This window comes from Cucumis sativus, chromosome 1 (genome assembly GCF_000004075.3).
Source record: "Cucumis sativus cultivar 9930 chromosome 1, Cucumber_9930_V3, whole genome shotgun sequence".
Classification (NCBI taxonomy): Eukaryota; Viridiplantae; Streptophyta; class Magnoliopsida; order Cucurbitales; family Cucurbitaceae; genus Cucumis; species Cucumis sativus.
In genome coordinates, this window is record NC_026655.2 from 4,152,020 (window position 1) to 4,176,461 (window position 24,442).

At 32.7% G+C, this 24,442-nt stretch overlaps 2 protein-coding genes, 1 long non-coding RNA gene and 1 other non-coding gene across 5 annotated transcripts; 1 reads left to right on the forward strand and 3 right to left on the reverse strand.

The window, feature by feature from the left end:
• Positions 1-1,086: 1,086 nt before the first annotated feature.
• Positions 1,087-1,160, reverse strand: TRNAI-AAU. Its single transcript has one exon. It is a non-coding gene; the product is annotated as a tRNA-Ile (tRNA).
• Positions 1,161-5,717: 4,557 nt separating this feature from the next.
• LOC116403720 lies at positions 5,718-9,713 on the reverse strand. The gene is made up of 2 exons (XR_004216555.1): positions 7,295-9,713; positions 5,718-7,210 (listed from the first exon to the last, which is right to left on the reverse strand). It is a non-coding gene; the product is annotated as an uncharacterized LOC116403720 (long non-coding RNA).
• A 2,370-nt stretch (positions 9,714-12,083) lies between these two features.
• On the reverse strand, positions 12,084-17,529 carry LOC101210904 (lipase member N). 2 transcript variants are annotated; one of them, XM_004137416.3, is made up of 9 exons: positions 17,193-17,529; positions 16,377-16,550; positions 14,911-15,301; positions 14,536-14,810; positions 14,369-14,437; positions 14,230-14,286; positions 13,788-13,840; positions 13,568-13,643; positions 12,084-13,452 (listed from the first exon to the last, which is right to left on the reverse strand). In XM_004137416.3, the coding sequence occupies exons 1-9, from the start codon at positions 17,234-17,236 to the stop codon at positions 12,510-12,512; spliced, it is 2,082 nt and encodes a 693-aa protein (XP_004137464.1). In that variant the 5' UTR covers positions 17,237-17,529; the 3' UTR covers positions 12,084-12,509. The 2 variants fall into 2 exon arrangements, with proteins under 2 accessions (XP_004137464.1, XP_011650463.1); XM_011652161.2 differs by having other exon boundaries at positions 16,377-16,555; positions 17,193-17,508.
• Positions 17,530-21,450: 3,921 nt separating this feature from the next.
• LOC101211403 (ATP-dependent Clp protease adapter protein CLPS1, chloroplastic) lies at positions 21,451-24,282 on the forward strand. The gene is made up of 3 exons (XM_004137418.3): positions 21,451-21,636; positions 23,578-23,725; positions 23,827-24,282. The coding sequence occupies exons 1-3, from the start codon at positions 21,570-21,572 to the stop codon at positions 24,086-24,088; spliced, it is 477 nt and encodes a 158-aa protein (XP_004137466.1). The 5' UTR covers positions 21,451-21,569; the 3' UTR covers positions 24,089-24,282.
• The last annotated feature ends 160 nt before the right edge of the window (positions 24,283-24,442 follow it).

Here is a 24,442-nt window from a genome sequence, read left to right on the forward strand (position 1 = left end):
TCTCCCCTTTCCCCACCCACTTATTTTTTCATTTTATTTTTCTGTTTGTGTGTACTAATAAGCTAGAGATGAAATTGACTGCTTTGTACTGTCATAATTATAAAAGGACCACACAAGCTGATAATGCAAAGCTAGCTGTTTTTTATGTTGTGTTCTTTTTTTTCTAAGGGGTTACTTTCTTAAAGGATAAACTGCTAAAAAAGATAAGGGTGGCAAGAGCTGAATAATGTACAAATTTGGTGTGATAGTGGGCACGTTTTAATTATATCAAGGTATCAGATTCATACACATATATATCAGATGTAACCCTAGAAATTAAACATCTAATATCATTACATTTTATGTACTTTCTTAACCCCCTGTTTAGTTCTCAGCTTTTTAGTGTGTGAGAGCAATTATATATTATGTTGTTGTTCAAACCCATGATAAGTTTTTTGTTGCCTATGATCGATTGGTTTGTATATTGTGTAGTACTCTGTAACCATGGCCAATTTCAATATTTGTAATCATCATTGATTCTAGCTATAAGGAATAATATGGTAAACACTATTGTATTCAGTTTTTTTAAGAATCTTGTGTGTGTGTGTGTTACTCTTGAGCATCTTATACATGTAATATTCTTGCAGAATGAGAAAGTACTATGTTAGTCCAATCATTTTTACTTTTTAATCACTATATCAATATGTTTGAGGCTATGCCAAAAATGTTCGAGGGTGTGTCAAAAGTATATATGTCTGATGCGATTGGGGATTATTGGATTAGAAGGTGAATCAATGTATCTCAACTAGCTAGGTTGACATATCCATAATATCCTCGATTATTATGTGCTCTAGACTCGGATATAGGTTTGTTAATAAAGTTTTAAAAGAAAATAAAAATAGGTTAGGTTGTTGGGGTCATCTAAAAAATATAAATTGATTTATATATATAATATAAACATCAACTATAAACATTAGGATATCTTCATTGATAAAGGTTGGGTAAAAGTTGATCGGAGAAGCTCAAGTAGGTTAACATATCTATAGTACTTTCATCACACCGAAAAAAATAGGCTCGAAAAGTCATCCAATTTTTTGACAAAAATATTGGCCCATGCAGGTCTCGAACCTGCGACCTTCGCGTTATTAGCACGACGCTCTAACCAACTGAGCTAATAGGCCATTTGTTGTAATGCAAAAAACTTTATTATAAAATAATGTCTTCAAAATTTAGCTATGATTTATTTTTAAGAGATTTTTTTAAAATGGTAGATTTTTCAAAATATTTATAACCAATAGCAAATTCTATTACTGATAGTCATTGATATGCCATAGTGATAAAAAGACTATAAGTTATAAAATCTAAAATTTTGTTATAATTCGTAAATATTTTAATTTATTTTATTATTTTAAAAAATGTCCCTTATTTTTAACTTAAAAAAACATCCTTTCAAACATTGGATATATATTTGAAACTTTTTATTTAGTTCATAAATTTATGGTTTATAGGAAAGTTAGTATATTATATACTATATAAAAGGATATATATAGTAATAAAAGATAAACATGTATCTTCTTAAACTAAAAATTACATAAAATTACTCACTAAAATCACCAAGCCAAATAATTTTGTGAAAGCAAATACAAGATGGGTATGGTTTTATAGAAGTTTGTGTATGAATTTAGAGTAAATTCACCCTTTTGTATGCCTAAAAAAATATCAGACCAATTGAAGAAGATTTAAGATCCACATGATTTTATTTTGTTATTTTTATTTCTTATATATGATTTTTATTTACTCCATTTCTAATGAAATAACATATGTCTTAGTTCATTGTCAGAAAATTTTGACTTTCTCTTCAAATAATATTTTCTGTCGATAAATATTAAGATATCTCATTCCAATGATATTGAAAAAACAAAAAGAAATTGAAAAATTACAATTAAATAATTTAGTACCATTTAGAAAGATAGATGGGATATTAGTGAAAAAAAACCTAAATATTTTAAAGCAAATTAATGCTTCAAATATTTAAATTTTATAATAAGAGGTACAATACGAGAACTTTGTAAGTGATCATCTATCGTCTAAGCATATTTATCTTATTAAAAATCGTAAAATTTCTTTAATTCAATTTTTATTAAGGAAGATGTCAAAACACTGTGACAATAACAACTTTTTTTTAAAAAAAGAACTATCGTAAAAACTAAATTCAGATAAACTTAGAAGTAGAAAACCGAAATAATATTTTGACCTAAACATTTGTGGTACATTTTTAATAAAATACACAATCCAACTAAAACAACCCTCAACACCTAGATTTCCACCACCCATGGTTTTTTTTTCCAAACTCCAAACTATTGAATTTGGGTTCTCATGTGACAATGTCTACTTTATATGTATCAATTGACCTTTCTTTCTTTCTTTCTACTGTGCTCTCTTCACATCTATTTCTTACATTACTATACTCAGTGCTCATTCCCATTAATTTCCCATTGCTTCAACTTTCTATATCATTCAACATTTATTCATTTATTTTGGCTTTATTATACATTACTATACTTTTGGCTTTGCTGATATGTCACTGTCACCCTATATATGTTTAAGGGGACAGTTTTTCAATTGTTTATATCTATCTTATTTTACTTCTAGCTCTTTTTTTTATTATTAATTCTTTTTGGTTGGGAGGAGGGGGTGAGGGGGGGTCATTTTTGGTGTTGAAAAGACATGAAATTTTCCACAAATGATGCATATATATTATATTTCATTTTAGTATAATCCAAACTTTATGGAAAAAGGACAATTATATTGGATTGTTTTTTGTTAATCACTTGGAAAATATAAAAGGAAAACATATAAAAAAAGAAAAGAGAGATAGGTTTAAGTTGCCTTTATTGTCTGTTCATTGAATATGATTTCAATGAATGAGCTCTCTCTACCAAAGCTCATTTCTTTTCCTTCTTTTTTTCCCTTCTTTTTTGTCAGTATAGTTTGCCTTTTACCTTTTATTATTTTAAACAAAATCATTTCATGGAAATATATATATGAAAATAAACTTAGAATTTCATTTGTTAAATGATGATCATTAACTTAACTTTACTTCTATTGTTTTTTCTTTTAAATGAATTGATGATCTTCATGTTATGTCTAAAAGTTATATTGTTTTGATGTGAAATAATTGGAATTGAAGTTATTTTTTGAAGAGAAAAAAAAGTTACCAGATTTTGATGTGTTTTACTTTACACGTGCGAAAGATGAGTCAAAGTATAAGGGGATGCCCTTAGCTAGGGGCCTGGGTGGGTTTTTATTATGTCCATCTAATAATGGTTTTTTCAACAGTACAATTTCAAAAGGTCTCTCATTGAGGGGGAAAAAGAATTCATATTCACATTTATTATCCTGGCTTTATCTTATCATAAAATATTCCTTCTAATTTTTATATAACTTTTAATAGATTTGCTAACGTTAACGATTATATATGTTTATTGACACATAATGATTTAAGACAAATATATATGTGCACCCTCTAGAGAAGAAAGCAGTATGTTTATTGTTAAACGAAACTTAGTCAATCAACTATTTATAAATATTAATTTTACTAAAGGAAAAGTAGTTTTATGAGGAAGAGATTGATCATGTTCGTAGTTTCAATATTATGGACATTATCTATATAAAATTATTGTTGTTATTTGGAATGGCAACTGTGAGAAAGTTTGTGGAAATGAAGGAAGAGTATTGCATTGATTGTTTGAACTATAAACTCAGTTTTAGTCTTTAGAGCTAAAAAAATAAGAATTGACTCATTGAAAAGGAGGGTTAATGTATCACATCTCAGAGAGATAAAATTTCATGATAATTAACAAGAAACTAATGGATTAATAGATATATATACCAGAATATCTCAACTAGGTTCTATAGCATCATCCATACCACAAAGCCAAAAGAAGAATATCATTACCTGAAATAATAAAGTACAAGATAGCAGCAAGCGCAAAAGGCTCAGAAAAAGCAAGAAAGATCAAATACAACATAATCCAAAGAGAGGAAAAAAGATGAGGACGATCTGCAACATTAAAAGAAAATTGGAAAGATTGATGGTGTCACCCTCGTTATTGAGAGGTGAAAGGAGAGAACTCAGAGAAAAGCTTTCCAAATCAGAGCAAGTGTGAGGTTTTGAGCACTAAGAATTTGATGTTGTCAAAGACATTTTTTAAAAGATGGGTGGAAAGATTTGTGTTCATCTTTGAAGATTAAGAACATAGATGGTGTTGTTTCTTACAATTATTCTTTTCATAAAACGTGTGTGAAGCAATATAAGCAGGATGTTTCATAATTCCCACTTAACAAATAGGTGATATGGATCTCAACTAAGCACATATCAAAATCTAGAGAATACGCATATACATGATCTACGTCATAGGTAGTTATAGCACCAATTTGGATATGATCTGAATCAATTAGAAAATTCACATTGATAACTCTAGTCATAATGAGACCTTTCTGTGCATTGTGATCTATATAAAGACTTCACATTTCTTTTGTGGACGCTTATTGATATCTATATCAGAGGAGGAGATATTTAAAGCAATCTAAACTAAGAAGGTAGGAAATATTTTTAAAATGGCTCGATCACTAAAAGTCATCCTTTGATTACGTTCAATCCAAAACTCTATATCCTAAATTCTAAATCAAAAGTTCCAAAGAAGATAAAACCAAACACATTGGTATGAATAGTGAATGTAATAGATTGAATTGAATTCCAAAATGGTCGAATCCGGAAGCGTTGCTAAAACTTTGATATAGTTTCACTCTCATGGGAATGATCATAATTGTTATTATTATTGTGTTATTGGAAGAGTACTGTTAAGGATCGTTGAAATAACAATTAGCCAATAATCTAAACGACTTACCATAATACTGTTTTTTGCGTCAGAAAAGATGAAATTGAAGTGTTGATAGAGCTGACGTCCATTGATCACTCATCCAGAAAACCAACCGAAGTTTAGGTTTGGGCCTTTCGGTTCTGGGCCCAAACAAGAACGTGGGGGCAAACGATCTAAAACCTCTTTTAAATAAAATTTCAATTATTTTCCTAAAAGCTTCTAGCTTCATTTGTGGACCGATTTAACATTTTTACTATCATTTCAATATTAAGAGATCGAATGAATTTTGATTTTGTTTTCGTGGGTTTCCATTTAATAAAACCTATTTCAATTGATGTGTTATCCATTTCAAAGATTTTGTTTGTTTACTTTCATATCTTTATGTTGAAATGTTGAATATATCTATTGAATATAAACATAATAAGTTACATGCTTTTTCGTGTGTTTAGAAACTTACCAACTATAAATGCACATAGTATATATTATCCAATATGCAAGTCTTGAACAAATGCTCGTCACACGCTTCCTTGATTTTCATTTGTTTTTTAGGACTTAAAAGTAGAGTTCATAAGAAACTTCTGTGTGCCATTTGATATTGTTATTATTATATTTGATGAAACCAAATGATGAGATGAAAAAATAAACAAGTCAAGTAAAATAATAGTATTAATTTTAAATATAGCAAAATTTAGACAATGGTATGACTTTTATTTAGGTGTAAAAAGCCCTTTAAAATAGCAAAAAAAAAAAAAAACGACTTAATATTATTATTTTCTTACGGGTTCCAATGGAGAAATTCAAAATTTTAACTAATAAAAAAGCAAACGTTTGAACCTTAAACAAAAGTCATGACTATAAATCAACCATTCTCTCATCATATCAATTATAGTTGGGACTATAACATGAAGTTTTTTCTTGGTAATGAAGACCAACTCTCGTCCTCAACGAGGACATATTGTAATCAGAAACCTATTCACATATAAAAGATTACAATAAAATGTACACATTGGTGTAGAGATATATAGAGTGGAAAAAGAAAAGAAAACAAAACACAAAGAAAAAGAATGAACAAAAATAGTTGAATTGGGGATTCTGAAACTCGTTACAAAATACGAATAATAATTGCTTCAATCATGCCAACAAAGAAGCATAGCAACACATCTACCAAATATATACAGCCTACCTTTTCCTTCTTGTACAAATCCAGTAGCTCCTTTACATGATGATTTAGTCTTAGAATTCTCTATTGTAGAACCACTTCTAATCTTCATATCTTCTTCAATTCCCTTCTTTGTGGGCCTCGTCATAATCTCAATCCTTCTTTAAGATGACTCAAATTCATTTTCATTGGAACAAAAATCTCTAAGAAAGTGATGGAAAAGTGCAGGAAAAACTTCTTTTTGAATGTTCTTAAAGGGAAAGAATGGATGAGATCAGCTTATACTTGATACTTGGACCAACCCAAGATCCAAAAATCATAGGCCATAACTTATCAAAGCTTCAAATGAGAAAGGGTCCCACCTTAAAAATAAAAAAATAACAATCCACCAGACGATAAAATAATCTAAACTTAGATTAATCAGTGAGCTTTTGGTCCCATCAAAAGTTTTAAAAAATTCAATCACAGAGAAAGTTCCTCAGCTTTTTCTTCCTTTTTTTCTCTAGTCAGGTAGGTGAGGAAGCCAAAATATTCCCAATACAGATTCCACAGGGAAAAAGGAAGAACCCAAATTAACAAAGGGAAGAGTGGAGGGGGGGCCCCCAGATTATTGGGTCAATTGACTTAAAAGGGAAAAGCCATATTAAAGACATTGTACACGTGAAATTCAAAACATACACGTGAAGTTCACAAGGATGGGCATGGGAAATGTCTAACAAGGAGGACAACCTTAGTTTTAGATGTATGGTTATAGAAACTCTAAGCTTCCTAGATCATGTAAAATTAGATGTCAATATTTTTCTGTAGGTCCATCACAAACTACTGAGGTGAAATCCCTGCCTCACGTTGTACACTACAATATGAGGCGTTAAAGTAAATCATCTTTCCTAAACCCAATTGCCTGCTTTGCACATTTTAAGTCCCATCTTGAAATATCTAAAAATGGAGTCAGCAGAATTAAAGGGAGCGGTGGACTACTTTTCTTCACTTCTCTTTTGTGTTTATGTGTTTGTTGATGAGTCAATCAGATAAGAAAAGTAAGCAAAATTCCAATTTTAGTTCATGTGATGCTGATGAGGTGGGGAAAAACGTGTGGAGAGGGGAGGAGATTTCGTACCTGACATGAATTGAAAGGGGAAATGTAAAACAAGGCAAGCCCGCCAGAGAGGTTTGCTCATCCAGCTCATTCCTGGTAAGAAAAAGAAAAATAATGAATCTTTTACTAAATACAGAAACTTTAGGATAAAGTTGAAAACATAAATCAAAATTGTACAGTTTCATTTGGCTTTTGAGGGTTTCTCATCCAACCATTGCAAGATTTAAAATCCTATCTTCAGATAAGAAAGTGTGGCTGAACTACAAAAGCTTGTTATTACCCTGAACACACCCTTTCTCTGAAATTTCCTGGTCCATATTTGGAAGCTAAGCTTTTGGTCCACATACAAAAAAGACTTATCAGAGCTTAAAGTTGAAGTTGCTACAACATTGATGCTCATCATACTTTCTGTCCTAATGAGAAACACACACTAATTTCCCTTCAACATGAAGTGAAAACTTAGTGAAAAAGTAGATGGTTAAAATGACTCCACGTTTACATCTTGGGAAGAAGAAACTTGTTCCTTCATTTCCCACAAAATGCATTACGCTCTGTTACTTTCCTATCTTCTTGTTCTGTTCAAAATAGTAGGAACACTTTCAGCGGAAATCCATTTTTATGATTGTCCTTGTTTGGTCTCAGACACTTCTTTTTTTTTTTTTATGAAGAACAAGTACAATGCTCCAACTTTCTGTTCTTTGGTTTTTTTGGCATGCAATATTACAACAAGAGTACTGAGGCTTATTCAAGAATTGTATATACATCTTGAAATAGCGGTTATGGGCATTATGCTATTTTAAGATTTCACCTGGACCATGGATATTTAAGGTACCCCCAACTACAAACTTCTCAATTGTTTGTGTACACTCCAAGTCCAGTCACAATAGGACAACAAAAGTAAAGTGGTTATCTATCACTAGAGTGGCTTAATGTTTCCGAAGGGGATTAAGTATTTCCATTTTAATAACAGGTCATAAGAAAGATAAATAGACCAATATATGTAAATATAAGACAACAATTTAAATCCAAGTCATTCAATTATTCAGAAAAAGGAATAGATAGATTACTCATTAAGTTGATAACCCATAAATTTTGGGCTGGAGTTCTTTTTATCACTAAATTCAGAAACCAAACCTGTTTCTGAATGGTTCTTCAGGACACACTATGATTGTTAATGCATACTACCTATTAGGCACGAAAACAAAAAACAAACAAAAAAAAAAGAAAAAAAGAAAACACCGTTTTATGTTTTTATGTTTGTCGTCTTTCTATTTTCCAATAAATGTTTTTCAATAAGAAGAAAAAGTACATTTGTTCTAGGTCACTGCCACACCCGTTACGTCTGTTTTCCCTCATCATTCTAAAAAACTTCTATATCAAATTAATTTAGAAATATTTAAATGTAAGGTCAAGAATTAAGGTATTGCAACTTCCGAAAAAATATGAGTGCTTTTGAAACAAAGGACAAAGTAGAAAGATATATTTTTATAATTTAACCCAGTCAACCTCGGATTTTCTCTAGAAAAAAGAACAAAAAAGTGGCTTGAACAAAAATAAATCGACCTCAAAATTAAATAGTGAATCAATCCCTTCACCATTTCATCATTGTTGGAACATAGAGAACTGTATCCAAACTCAAAAACACATCAAAGCCTTCGTCGAATCTGCCAACAGCGGTTCGTTCCCAATAACAATTTAGAAGATCCTTATCTAGTTGAATTACTATATTTTTCAAAACTAGAAACTAAGGAAACTTCTAGTTCAAACCTTTAAAACGGAAAAGGGGTATTTAATCTACCCTAAAAAGTAATTGCTCATGATAAATGATCTTAGTTCCTGGATCATGCAAATCTACGTAACCATGAGTCCGTTAATATTCAAGATGTTCAAGTGGAATCAAATGCCGATAAGAGAATAAAGTTTTACATCGGCTAGAGATATATGACGGACAATGGTCTCTCAGACACATGCACTCTATCTAGTAAAGAGACAAATCTTATCATTATAGACTTTTACCCGTTCTCCAATCTCTCACTTGAATTCCTATCATTTTAATCTCTCCACCCTCCCTCTACAGGGAAATAAAAGAAGTCCCCCCTCTTTTAGAACACCATGTCATCAATCTGTTGATGATAGGAGACAGTGTTCAGAAATAGAACTGAAAAGTGATTGATTTTATCGTACAATTTTGACCAAGAAAACCAAAATCAAGGACTAAACAGAATCCCACAGGCCAAATTATATGTTACTCGGGTTTCACAGTTAATGGATTGAGAAAAGGAAAATGCACCGGTGCCAGTAGAAGTGAAAGTAAATTCAAGAGACCCATCATGGCAAACCAATAGCATAAACAGTAGTTAAAAAATAAAAATGTCCAAGCAAAAGGAGTTCAAAGCAAGAAATGAACAAAAGTTATCACATCAACCACAACACGACAACTAGACCACCACAATACCAACCAGGTAGAACTGATCTTCATAATATCATTCAACCATTTCATCCAAGTTGGAAAGAAGAGGAGAAATTTCGAACACTTGCCATTTTATATACCACATAAACACAAAAAAGTTGAGAACGCAATCATTCCATATTTAAAAGGACAATGGCCAACTACCTCATGTCATATATTCTTGTAAAACATCTGCCAGTCTTGCTCCATATTAAACAACCACATTGCTTCCCCAGAAACTCAGATAAGTCCCTATTTCAGCTTGATTTAAAAAATAAATAACAAGTCCCTTGAATCAGCCGCATTAACAGATAAGTTATAGGAGTTTAAGGAGTTGAAGAATATTCAGATTGATGCAACAGAAATAGAAAATAAAAGGCAAAAGAGACTGAATCGATAAACTAGGTAAATGTTCAAACATCCATCTCATCTTTAACATATGTTAGGATACCACCTACCAAGGAACACAGAAAAACTCAAATACACAGAAATTTGAAATATACATAAAAATAACGACTTTCGTTGAAGAAAAAAATGAAAAGAACACAAACATTAAAAAGAAACCAAGCCCACAAAATAATGGAGGAACTCACATTACAACAAAGAACTTTAACTATGTGAAATCACGTGTATAGAATAGTTACAAGAGATTTCCAAAATCAAAACAAACAAAAAAAAACAAGAAAATGAACGAGAGACCACCCCTAAATACCCTACTGTTCCGCTTACTAGCAAAACTTATAAGACAACACTCTCCTGCTAGGCAAAAAACCAGTCTTTCCCCAGAAAGAAAATTGAGGAGAAATTATAGTATTGAGATCTTTGTCACAAACGGTTATCATGCGATTCATGCCAAACGTCTTCCAAAAGAAATCCCAGACAACAATCACTAAGTCACATCGCCAAAATATAGGTTAAGGTCTTCCTCCACCTCTCAACAAAGAATACAACAAAAAAATCCTAACAAGCAAAGGTAACTTCTTGACAAGCCTGTCCAGCGTGTTAGCATGATTGTAAAGAACTTGTCAAACAAAGAATTTCATATTTCTAGGAACCTTAATCCCCCAAAGCATCGAAAAGATCAAATGACCTAAGGGGAAGGATCAGCTAAATCACAAAGAGACTTACACGATAACACTTTCAAATGATTGGGACTCCAAAATCTAACATCCATTTTCCCCAACCTATCGAGTAAAGAAAGAAAAGCAGCCACATCCATTGCTTCCTAATAGAAAAGAGGGCTATAGAATCCAAACGAAAAAAACAAGAGCTCCCAACCCACACCAAAACATTGACTACAAAATGACTGTTGAGAGAAGTAATACAATCGAGGATGATACACAACGAAAAGAGGTCTCTCACCCACTCAATGATCTTCCCAAAAGTAAGCATCTCTCATGGAAATATCTAAAGTTACAATATCATATGAGGAGTAGCAAAGTAATCGCTAACTTTTCAAGATAACTAGTTCTCCCAAATTCTCAGAAGAACAAAAATCCAATAAAAATTTCGCACATCTAACTTCACTCTCACTCACCGTTTGTAACCAAAAAGTCTTCCCTACTTACATCTAATTACTAACATAATATCCTTTCTAATGACTTACTATCTAATTACTAATTTATCCCTTCTAATCACCATATTATACTGATATTCTATCAGTATTTGTACGATTTCTTTTACCCCCATTATGCATTGCATTCCATGACTTTCATGGAACTTTTAATTAAACTTTCTATAACACCCCAGTGTACAATGCATTCCATCAAACTTCCAATCAAACGTCCAACTCCAAACTTCATCCTTATATTTATGTCGAATAAATCTTGAATATTTTTTAATTGAGAAGTTTGTGTATATTTTCTTTACAATAAAATGAAATCAGGTTGATCTTTATGTAAAAATTAAAATAATAATCAAAATTAGAAAAATTAAAATAATAATCAAAATTATAAAAATTAAAATAATAATAACAATTAGAAGGAAAAATGCCCTTGACTCGAATTAGGAAAACGTCTCTAGTACGAAGAAATAAATAGAGTTACGAAACGTGACGTTCAATTAGACAAAGGAAATGGACTGAACTTGTAAACTAACTTCATTGCCTCTGCAATAGTCGGAATCCAAGACCAGCGAAACTCTCATCGAAACTCCGAAAGTTGGCAAGGTTACAAAATTTAAGCATGATAGAGAAAATAAAGACGAAACACACCATTGTCGCTCCACCAAACCGCCGAATTAGTACATTCCTCGATTAAATTTGCCTCTTTCGCCTGATATTTTCGTTGGCCTACTAAAATATCTATGCGTACCATCTTATGGATTAAAATCAATAGAGCAAGCGGAAGATTGCTCCTCAAAAAGCAAATAGCATTCACATTTTACAATAACGAGTTTATACCTGGTTGAACATTGGTGTGGACTCCACCTCCAAGACGCGAACTCAAGCTCCTTAGAACCTGGAAATCGAAACCTAATCTTCTTATAATTATTATACATTATGGGGAACATAACAAATGGAGCAAGCTCTAATTTTTTATAGAAGCTGACGCATACAAGAGAAATAACACGCTATATTGCATATAGATGCCTTCGATTCTAACTCCCACTAATATATATGAACAATTCCTACATATTTAAATTTACAGGCTACAAATCTCACCAATGTCTGCTTTTCTATTAGCACAAAGAATTCAAGAACATCATAGAGTTCAGATAAGATCACCAAAATTCGTTCCCTCCGATAATATTTTTTTTTATGGGACGATAATTAAATCCATGACGTGGTGACACTTAACTGAAAATATACATCTATATTCCGAACTCGAGATATTAGAGACATTTACACGACACCGCAACTACTGATTCATCATCTTTTATCTTTTTCCCTGTTGCCATATGCTGGAACCTAGGAAAAGTGGGTTCCTCTGGTGTTCTGTAAGGCTAGCCATCCAGCTTCTCCTTTCGTTTCAATTTTGGTACTTTTGATACCTTAGGTTTCAGTTTCGATCCAGGCTCATCGACCAGAAGTAGCCGAGACATCACGTAAGACAAGAGCTCCTCCCGGTGTGAGAAAGTGAAGTCCAGATGCGCGTATTCGAATTCATTGAATGATACATCAACAGCAGCATCCTTCATCATTCTGTAGTACCTTTTCACCATGGTTGGTCTAATTACCTGGTCCTTCCGTCCTGCAACTAAATCTACAGGGATATCTATAAGACCAAAGTATTCGCCCAAGTCCAACGGCTCTGGTGATCCATAGGCTTCCATGTTCAGGGATGCATTTCCATAATCGAACATTCTAAATTTCTTGGCATGCTTCATCTGAGCAAGATGAAGACCCACCCGAAATGAAACTCCGGGCATATCATTCATGTTATAATGCGGAGTACCCAGTACTCCAACCCAATTTGAACTATCACCACCTAAAAAGTAACTCACCACGGTTTGAACCAAACCTCCAACAGCAGGATAGTGCTGAAAGTCGCGAGCCAACTTGTTGAGAAGCATACGGCAAAATCTCGTTGGTATGTACAACCCAGGCACAAATGGAGCTAAAATTGGAGCTAGCAGGAGCAAGAGATTCTCAATCACGGTGAAAATAAATGGGGCATCATCATGGAAACCGGCAGGAGATAGTAAAACCAATCTAGACAATCTATGTGGTTTCTCTTCAATCCTCCGTGTTATAACATACATCAACATACCAGCCCCTCCCATGCTGTGGCATAGTGCACAAAGCTTGAATGGCTGGTCATTGTCGGTTACTTCCGCAATTTCAGGTTGGCTGAGCTTCAATTCAGAATTTTTCACTTCATAAATTTTCTCAATCATCGCTGGAATGTCCTCCATGGCATGTTCGTTTATAGAATATTTCCAGTACCTGGATGGTTCACAAAATCAGAGGACATATAGCTTTCACGTTATTATGCCTAGATTAGGGAATAGTGTTAAATGAACGGAATATACATGAAAAAGTGAAGAATGCAGATACTTACTGTCTTGAAGATATTTTTTTATCAATATGTTCTCTAGAGACCAGGCCACGGAAATTGCCGAGAAAAACATCATACCCTGCAATAGTTTTAAAAATAAATTATTTATTATCTTGAATTCCTAACAAATGATAACAAAAAAGAAAAGGTGTGGATAAGTCACAGCCAATTTTGTCAATACAAAAGTCAAAAAGGTTTGAACCGCTGAGCAAACATGAAGTACCTTGGTCAAAAGCTGCAAAGGCTGGAGAACCAACAACCCCATTGGACACCCAACTAATCAGACAAAAAATTAGCACAATTAGAGAACGCATGCACATCAATAGCAGAAGCATGCTACAATGTGTTTCCAACCCATCCAACCTAAACATTACAAAATTAATGAGCGCAACCTCATTTTTATCTGTCTGTGTTTGTGTGTGGGTGTAGGTGTAGGTGTAGGTGGTGGGCGAGGGAATTGTTCAGAATTTAACACAATCTGTTTCCTTATCCTTGAGATGTTAATTTGTGTTATCAAACATCAAAGTTTTTATTTTTGAAGATGACATGGACCCTAACAAAAGGGCAGCATAAAGTCATAATTTCCCCATCTTATCCAACATCACAAGAATAAACAAAAGTACCCTGAAACAGGAACAGGAAAGAAATGGGAGACGAAGCCTCACCCCATTGAAGAATCAAATATTCCATGCTGAAGATAAAGAACTTTACGTGCATCACGCCTGAAAATCACAGTGTAAGTGTTAACCACACAACCTTGGATAAAAACTGAAATAGGCCAGAACAAATTAACTAGCACCGTACCTGGGTATTCTTTCCAGAAGAAGAACATATCCATCATTAGTCACAACACGTATAGCTTCATATGGATACCTGAGATAGGAAGGAAGACAGAAGAAAAATGAGAAACCAACAGCTTCAGGCCAATCCCGACATCTGGAACTATATTGGGAAGTTACCAATTATCTTACCCAAGCTCCGTTATAACATCTTGGCATGTTCTGGCATCCGTATTCAAAGACTGATGAAAAGTGTAACTCCTTTCACTAGGTGCAGAATCATCATCCCCAAGCGTAGCTGTGGGGACAGTAACATCAGCATCATGATATCTCTCACAACTGTCCCGAGGAAAAAACCATCTGAACGAAGTTCTAAGGGCATCCAATGGCGAGAGGATAAAATGTGCAGCCTTATGGACTATTTCAAAGACAGATTCAATAAAGATTTCACTTGCAAGATGAAGATCCTAATTCAAAAAGTAAAGGCAGAGAAATAAATTAATATATAGAAACCAGGCCTATTGATCCAGATGTATCAGCACAACACTTGAAATATAAGGGAGAAACCTCAATAACTCCACGTCTCCTGTCAGTGGTGTGAACAACATGGTCCTTATGACTATGCACTCTCCTAATCGAGGGCCAAGGACTTCCAGGGGTGGTTGTGGACCCAGACCATTTAATAAAAAAGAAGTGAAAAATTCGAAATGGAATCCCCAAAAGGAACTTTGCTGGTAAGAGGATCCAAAAAACTATGCTTCTGATCCTTTCTGTCCAGTGCCAAACACTCTTAGCATGAAAACCAACCCTGGACCTGGAGCCTCGTGAACCCTGAGATGATGGTGTTGCAGGATATTCATTTCCGAAACCATCTTCCTCCCCAGAGGAATAATCTAAGCTTGAATCATCAGAGTCCACAGAAAGCTCGTGAATGAACTGGTTGAAAGAGGACACGCCACTATTTATCCCAGGAAAAAAATATGTCAACTACTCATTTAGCAAAACAGCATAAAAACTATATGTGATGCATGTCCTATATATCAACGGCAATTCAAACTACCAGAAGGATTTAATAAAAGAAACACCCATTCAATCCAAAGAAGTGAACTTAAATTACGGAAAATAAAAATTACAGTATGGGAATTTGAACACTTCGTGTCAGAAAAAAAAAAGGCACTTGTATAACCTTAAGGAGTCCTACTTCTGTTTTTTTTTTTTTCTCTTTTCTTTTTGGTTCTAATTCAACTTAGTTCACCAATCGCTTAAGTGATTTTGTCAACTCAACTCTTAAAGCTACCTGGTTATACGGAGAACATAGCCATGACAGAAGGAAGGGTCTTTCCATGGTGCCAGGCAACCAGCAAACAATCATGCTGGAAGGCAGACAAGCCAATGCTTACGTTGCAAACAGGTGAATGCGGATTCATGAATTCACATACTATTCCAAACTTCATGCTCCAACATTGTCTTTAACGCACTTGGTTTCATACAAATAAGAAAAACAAATTTCAATTTCTGGTCTTGCATCTATAGTGACTTGAAGGGTTTTCCCATCCTAAAGATTCACAAGGCCATATTCGTCCTACATCCTACAAATCTATTCCAGCACTAAAGGTATTTTCTAAAGAGCTAAAAAATATAACATAAATAAAAGTCAATTGCAATACCATACAAGCCATCCTGGATTAGGACCTTTTTTTTTTTAGTATGAACGAATAAATGACAGAAAACCCTCCCGTCCCACCTATACCATGAATGTAAAAGTTCAAATTAATGTCTCAAATTTTCTCCACAGAAAACAAACTAAGGAAGAGCTGAAAGATTGATTTTGATTTTTTCTTTTTAGGTCTGATTAAATTAATCATGGCAACCTTTTCCCAGTTATCCTTATCACTGGAATAATAAACCAAGTTTTCCAAGTATAGTGTCAGAACATCTTGAGAACCAGGGCCATCCCCAGTGAGAAGAAAATAACGAGATAAGATTATTTTTGACACCCTATACAGTCACAGGGTTCGGGTCAATAGACATACTTCTCCATCCAACGAGGAAAACGAGGCCCTCGAAACGTTGGTCTGAGCTCCCAGCCATTAACACCTTCGAGTACAGAACCTTTCCCTGGTAGAAGAGTCAGCAGAAGCGCAGATAATCCGTTGATCAACCTCACAACATTATTCAAAGACTCATACGTAAATGTCTTCACGGACCTGCACTAAAAAGATATACACGAAGGAAAGAAGTTACTTCTACAATGAGATAAGCTCAACTAGTAAGAAATCCAATCTTATGAGGAAATCAATTTAAACATACGAAAAGAAATTCTAAGACGCAAGTTAAAAAAAGCACCTACAAATTAAAAATTGCAACAAGAAAAACAAAAGAAAGCTTAAGCAATAAAAACAGCAACCATTTCTTCATTGAAACAAAAATACAGAGAGAGATGGCAAATAACTAAATTAGATAAAAGGAAAAAGAAAACCAACTCGATACAATAAAAACCAAAAAAATTCCTCAAGTGAAACAGCACCGATTTCAATAAACTATTCCAACATTCAAAAGAGGCAAGGCATTCATATCGAAATCCAACTCCAGTTCTATTGTACGTGACTTATAACTTGCACTAATTAATTTTCCAGATTTTCCTTCCTCTCGCATAATAATGAGATGAGAGATACGGTTGTTTTAGAAATTTAGACAAATCTTCCACCGCGAAATCAGCTTTGAGAAAACATATCATGAACCGCCAAAAACAAAAAAAAACAAAAAAAATTCCCGCAAAAAACAATAAAATCGAATCCGAAAACAAAATCGATCAAAAACTGGAAAAGGGAAGAAAGATGAGAACTCACTCTTTGGTAACAGCAAGCACATCGTCAACAACTCGTTGAATCATTTATTAAGGTACTTCAATCTCTTTCCGATCCGAAAAAAATTACGGAATCGGAAAAAGAGAGAGATTAAACGAAATCCAAACCTAATTAGAGGCGGAAATTGAGGCAAGGAATCGGAGAAAGAAGCGGAAAACCTGAAGAAGAAAATAAGGAAATAGCAAAGAGGACAAACCAAAGGGAGAATTGAATATACTGAAAGAGAAACAACGGCGATTCTTGACGTAAAATGGAAGTCGGTTATTTGTTTGCTTTAGGCCGGTGGTGACTGTGTCAGTCAGGTAATGCCTCGCGCGTGAGCTTTCTCATAAGGGAAAACAAGCAACGTGTCCCACCCGTTTCGGATTTGAATTACACGTAGTTATGACGTGGATTACCTCCCTTCACTTTTTGACACACGTGCTTGCGGCTTAATCTTGACCGTCTATTCTGGTGGTCTCACTACGCATTTGTAAGGCGCAGATGCGGTCGGTTGGGCCGACTTGGACGACCCGTTCCTGCCTGAAAGTACTTGAAAATGGGATGCTCACATTAAAATTCATTAATAATGAAAGGGGAAATTTTTAAAACCACGAAACTCGTGAAAATATATTCGGTACTATAAATTAAATTATTATTTAGGTCTAATGAATAGATCCGTGTTCACATTTAGCTCACTTAGAATAAATTAATTGGGAGATGTTAATTAAATATAAAGTTTTTTCATGCATTTGGCATGTTAGGTTTTATAAAATGTTTTTAAATATTTTTCAAAAAACTTTTGATAATTTTTTAAATTATTCAATTTAATTTCACAAAAAGTTTCACATCTCTCGTATGTAAAGGTTGGTGGTTCTTCTTCCTTCCTTTTCCATCACATCTTTCTCAATTTCTTCTTTTTATTATTGGGTCCCACCATCCTACTCCTTACGAAGATGGAAAAGGTTTGCTAATTTCGTTTAATTAGGAAATTTGCGACAATAATAAACTTTTATTATTATTTAGCGTACTATTTACTATTTTCTTCTTAAACTAAAACAATTTAGTTTCCAAACATATACTATCGTAACAAAAACTAAAATAATCTATAATTAAACACAAACGGTTACAATCCAACGATAAAATAACTCATTGTTTGCCTGTATGTCTTCTTAGTTTAAGCAAAAAAATAGTAAACACTATAACAAATAATTAAAATATGACAAATGTAAAACAGTAAAACTATCACAAGGATTGTATCTGATAAGAGTTTTGAAATACCGTTGATAGTAACAATTTAAAATGACGTTTAAACTATATCTTATATAAAAGAATTCATAGTAAACGTTTATAAATTTTTATTAATGACTAATGAGCGATAGAAGTTTATCGACTGTATCTATTATTTACAAAATTTAAATTTTGTTATATTTTATAAATATTTTAGTTGCTATAATATATTTGAAAATTTCTCTAGACTAATGTATAATACGTGAAAATGTTAAAGAATATTGTTAAGTTAAACTTCATACTACATTCCCAAATTTTTTATCTTTTAATGTTAAAATTTGTGAATTAGATCAAGAAAATTGTTAAATTTCAATGAGATTAAAGAAAAACAACATTAGGCATTGACATTATTTTTAGAATCAATTTGAACATATAGTAGGATTAATTAATGATAATTTTATGATATTAGTGTTTAATTTACGAAACTGTTGAGAAAAGGATGTAATTAATTTTTGTATAGAGTCGTAGTTGACTAATTATTCATTGATTTATTTGTCTTCAGAACTAATTGTAATGTTTTTAAATATTAATTACAATTTTGGTTTAATAAATTAAAACATTTTTAGTATTGAAGAAAGAAGCAACATTAAGTTCGATCATAGGAATGGACCAAATAATTTTTAATATAAAGTGTACATTTTTTTCAAAATAGGTTCTTAATGAGGCTTAGAGAATTTAAAATATTCGTATGGTCTAAAATAATTCGAAAAAATATATAAGATATAGTTTAAACGTCGTTTTAAATTAGTTACTGTCAATAGTATTTCAAAACTTTCATCGGATACAATCCTTGTGATAGTTTTACTGTTTTACATTTGTCATATTTTAATTATTTATTATAGTGTTTACTATTTTTTGCTCAAACTAAGAAGACATACAGACAAACGATGAGTTATTTTACCGTTGGATTATTATAATTGGGTTGTAACAGTTTGTGTTTAATTATAGATTATTTTAGTTTTTGTTACCATAGTATATGTTTAGGAACTAAATTCTTTTAGTTTAAGAAGAAAATAGTAAATACTACATTAAATAATAATAAAAAATAGTAAATACCAGCAAATGAATATTTTGAAATAATGTTAACTACATTTAATTGAAAACTTTTAAATAGTATTTACCGTAACTAAATGTAGTTATTGTAGTCTCGTATAATTCTTGCCTCACACACACATTTTAAATTATTTACTTTTAAAACGCATACTATTATAAGTCAAACTAAAATATTTCATCCTCCAAACAATAATAATAATAACCAACTTTTTGTACCAAATACTGGAAAGAATCTAACTTAGGAACATTTATTATATATCCTTTTCTTCAAAACAAACATTCAATGACTGTCATTTTTCAATAATAGATTATTGTTGGGTTGGGAACACAACTTTCAAGTTGGTTTAACTATTATAGAGAGAGATCCAACTATGAATGTTTAAAATAATAAAGAATGACATATTGGATCTAACGTATTTCCATATTGGCTTACTGCTGAAATAAATTATATAAAAGTACAATTGTCTTTTGAACAAAAATTGACAAATAGAGAAAATAATGTGTTCTTGCAAATTCTTGCAAACTTTGCTCATTTGAATATAATTGAAGTGGTGACTATGGTTAAAGAAATAAATAAAGTGGCCATTGTGGAGATATGAATCAATGAATTTGGAGTCTTTGACCAAGTTTGTTGCCTTTGTTGTTATTATTGCAAAAGAAATATTTCAAAAGTGTTAGGCTTTAATTTGTGTAATGTTTTAAAAGTCTTAACATTTTAATCTATAGAATCATGGGTAAGGTTATACACAGAGTTCAAGACTCACTTAGCATAAACATTACCTTCATCATACATTAGAAATTTTAAAAGAGCAAGAGAGTGTAAATAGTGAGAAAGTAGAAATTATATAACCTTTTATTCACGTGTGTCACTGTTGTTTAAGCGGATTTGAGTCTATGCTTGTGATAGATCAACAACGAAGGTTTTTCAAAAAGGTGAAAAGGTTCTCACGATCACGATGATACTGCTTCGTTGATTATTTTTGTACTTAAAAGATTCCTTATTTTATTGAGCAATAAAAGATTTTGATTTTTGGAATTGAGATTATTTAACCTTCAACTTAAAGTTTTATGTTTGTTTTTTATATAAAAAGAATGTAATGATTAAACAAATAGAAAATAAAAAACAATTTTTTTCCAACTAAAAATTTTAATTCATTACAAATTGTCACCTCGCTTAACAACGAAAATATAAATATTTAAATTTATGACTATTTGAAAGTTGACATATATCTCAAATTAAAATTGCATAAATTTGATCATTTTTATGACTTCTCATTTTAATCGTTCTATCAAGTTAATTATTTTGATTTAATTAAATATTATTTATTTAAACTAAAATTAAATTGGATTCAAAACTAAGATGTTTGATATCATAGAAAAATTAAATATTTTAAAATCTAAAATATGCAAGATTTAAAAATAAAACTACTTAATTGGGCTTGTCACTTTTTTAACTTTCATTTAACATATCACATCACATTTAAAAGTCTATATTAGTAAATCTCTTACTTTCTTTTACTTCTTAATTGTGATAAATTTTAAAATATATTAATTACAAAATTTTCTCATTTCAAACAAAATAGTTAAATTAAAATTAGTTTTCACATTTTAAATCATTACTCCAACTTTCATAAATCCAAACACAAGGTAAGAAGTAAGAACATTTTATACAAAAACACCTATCTATAAACAAACATCATTAAATTAAACCTTTTAAACAAATTTAATTTTCGAAGCTATTTTCTATAATTTACAATAAAATCCTTGGTTCAACGGGAGGAGTTGAAACGACGTCGTAGAAGGTGTATGGCTGAGACGAGTGGCTAATTACCCGGCTTAAAAGATCGCGAGAATGGGACCCGCGACGAGTACCATTTAGCTAAGAGCCAACCCACGCGTCAGCAACTAAGCCACTCAGTCGAAGCTCCTTTTACATTTTCTCTGTGAACCACTGAACCTTACTCTTGCTGTACCAAATCACTCTTCATCCTTCAAACAGTTCTTCAAGCACGCTGAGAGAAGAGGGCGACAGAGGCCATGGAAGCTGCAATTTGCGGTCGAGTACCTCTTTCACCCAACCAATTCTTCACCTCAACCAAGCCAGGTATTCAAATTCTTTCCTATTTCCTCCTCTTAACTCTTAATTTGTCTCTACTTCTTTTGGGTGTGTATGCTATGTTCTTAATCCAAATTCAGATGAAGGACTTTGAGAAATTTTGGTTTTGTTGATGAATCTTTGCATAATTCCTGGGTTTGTGGAGATTGAAGCTTTTGGCTCCTTAGAATGAGTATAATTAATATTATTTACCGGGAAAATCTGTGTAGAATATTATTTTCCTGTTTGTATGAATTTTGTTTTTGTCGTAGAGGAGAGAATAGAGTGTTGCATTATGAGGGGAGAACTACAAATGGGGCCTAATTGGTGTTTAGAAGAAGATCTGAAGCTTTTTGTTTGTTTGTGTCTGTATTTACGCTGCAGTAGTTTAAAGCTTTCGTGGTTGTCTAGTAAAATATTGTTTGTGGTGGGTGGAAGTATTGATATATTTAAATATATTGTAATTCAAACATGTCAGGAGGTGGTATTTTCAAATCCTGTAGTGTCATTTTTACCAGATAATGTGAAGCTGCGATAAAAGGAGCTCCTTATCTATATTTAAGATTGTGAGGTTCCTTGGCATGTTTCCTCAAAATAATGCCACTTTTGGTTCTCCATTTTTTAACCAAATATTTGTTTGGGCTTTATGGGATATGTTAACATATTAGGTAATATGAAGTTTCGTCTTAAAACCAATAGGTAATGAGAGGTTAGAGGAGTAGCTCATCTATATTGTTAAGATTATGAGATGGTCGATCTTCTAATATGCTAGTTTCAATATCTGAGGTCTTTTAATTTCTCTGCTATGGGGATCATCGACACTTTTATCTCCAATGTTGCATTTTGAGAGATAAAACACTAAAAGGTAAATTATGATAAAGCTTTTCAATTGGAACTTTGAGTAGAAAGACTGCCGTCTTTAAAAAACTATTTACTTTTTGCATCAATATAAAGTTGGCAACAAAATTAATCATAAAAAATTATCAACATTTGAAGAAGGGTAACATTCTCCCATTTCGTTCACACCAAAGGTTAAAAAATCATCCCTGTTGACAGCAAGCTATAATGATATCTTCACACCATGGTAAGGATGACCCAAAAAAAATGGAGGCAAGAATGTCATATATGTTGCTAGACATAATCATTGACCAACCAAAAGCATCCAATATCAAGAGGCAAAAGAGAAACCTAGTAAAAAGATGGCATAGATGTTAAGGAAACACACCAAAAAGCAGAGTGACAAACGTGGAGCGTTCTCTTTTGAAGGTCATCAGTAGCTCCCACAAAAAGATTTAAATTTCCTTCAGATAAGCTTCCTTCCAAATCAACAAAAAAGTTTTTTCGGAGATGAGTCCTTAGCTTGGATAGAATCCTTTGTTAATAAACGTACATGAAAGCTTTAGAGGGATTAAGAGGTCAAATCCACGAATTGTTGGCATTCCTCTTACTCTTTGGCTTGTCCTGGGGGCAAAGAGTTGGGATGTTTGGCGATATTCACCAAAGTATTGCTTCAAGTCTGCAGGCAAAGAATTTAATATTAATCCAGCCCATGTTGCATCTAAGACCTAGAAAAGTAAAATACATTAAATGATTATTTAAATTCAACTGATTAAGACATATACTCTTGGCTTAGAGGTTAAAGGGTCAAAGGCTCGACCCTTCTCATTGTTGACTAGTTTGTGAATCATGCAAATGGATAACCATAAAAGAGGTTCATTGTTAGAACTAAATTTGCAAGGATCTTAGATCCTATTTATATACTCTTCAAAACACCTTTGAATTTGTAATTTGAGATAAATATCAATGGCCTATTCTAAACGTTAATATTGATAATTATGGTACGTAGTTTTACCTGCAAAATTGTGAAGGCTGTTCATTTTATTATTCATTGGAACTTGCATGACATCTTCATACAATTTTACCCATTTATAATTGCTATTTGTGTCATAGGGGATAAATACTATTTTCATAAACAATGTAGAAACCGGAGTGCCTTAATGATGATATCAGTTGCTGAGCTTGGAAAAGGCGGGGGGTTGTTGGAAAAACCAGCAATAGAGAAGACAACTCCGGGCCGTGAATCTGAGTTTGATGTTAGGTACAAAACACTTTTCCTTTTAATGTTTGTCACGTATAAGCAACTAAAGATCTGTATGCATTAGAGAAGGTCTCAACTTCCAAAATTATTTTGATATTCAGGAAATCAAGGAAAACTTCTCCACCTTATCGAGTGTTGCTACATAATGACAATTTCAACAAGCGGGAATACGTTGTTCAAGTTCTGATGAAGGTGATTCCTGGAATGACACTTGACAATGCAGTCAACATAATGCAGGAAGCGCATTACAATGGGATGGCAGTGGTAATTATCTGCGCTCAAGTAGACGCAGAAGATCACTGCATGCAGCTTAGAGGCAATGGCCTTCTCAGTTCAATCGAGCCTGCAAGCGATGGTTGTTGAATAAGAAACATAGATTGTGTAATGTACTCTTTTTCCTCCCTTAGTTATCAGCCATATTAAAATTGCATGTCCTCAACTGCTACATTGTTGCAAGTTGCGCCTATGTACATAAATAGAGATACTTCATAAACAAACAATCTTCAATTGATGAATATAATTATCACTCTAGTTATGATATGAGTTGTATACACAAACACATCTTCCTTTTACTAAATTTTTTCTTTACTCGACTTCCATGTGGCTTTTTGTGCTCTTATGGATGCAATTCATAGAGTGGGATCTTACTTTTACTTGGTAGGACTTAGTTTGAGTAAATATTTGCAAGTTCTTCCTTTGGTCCCACTCTCATGCATA

Bases quoted from the DNA above. Each gene is read 5' to 3' on its own strand.
- LOC101211403 (XM_004137418.3), top strand. From the start codon at position 21,570: ATGGAAGCTGCAATTTGCGGTCGAGTACCTCTTTCACCCAACCAATTC. The intron at 21,637-23,577 runs GTATTCAAATTC...TTTGTGTCATAG, and splicing joins CTTCACCTCAACCAAGCCAG to GGGATAAATACTATTTTCAT. The intron at 23,726-23,826 runs GTACAAAACACT...TTTGATATTCAG, and splicing joins GAATCTGAGTTTGATGTTAG to GAAATCAAGGAAAACTTCTC.
- LOC101210904 (XM_004137416.3), bottom strand. From the start codon at position 17,236: ATGATTCAACGAGTTGTTGACGATGTGCTTGCTGTTACCAAAGA. The intron at 16,551-17,192 runs GTGAGTTCTCAT...TTTTTAGTGCAG, and splicing joins GTGCTTGCTGTTACCAAAGA to GTCCGTGAAGACATTTACGT. The intron at 15,302-16,376 runs GTATGTCTATTG...TGGGATAAATAG, and splicing joins TTTCCTCGTTGGATGGAGAA to TGGCGTGTCCTCTTTCAACC.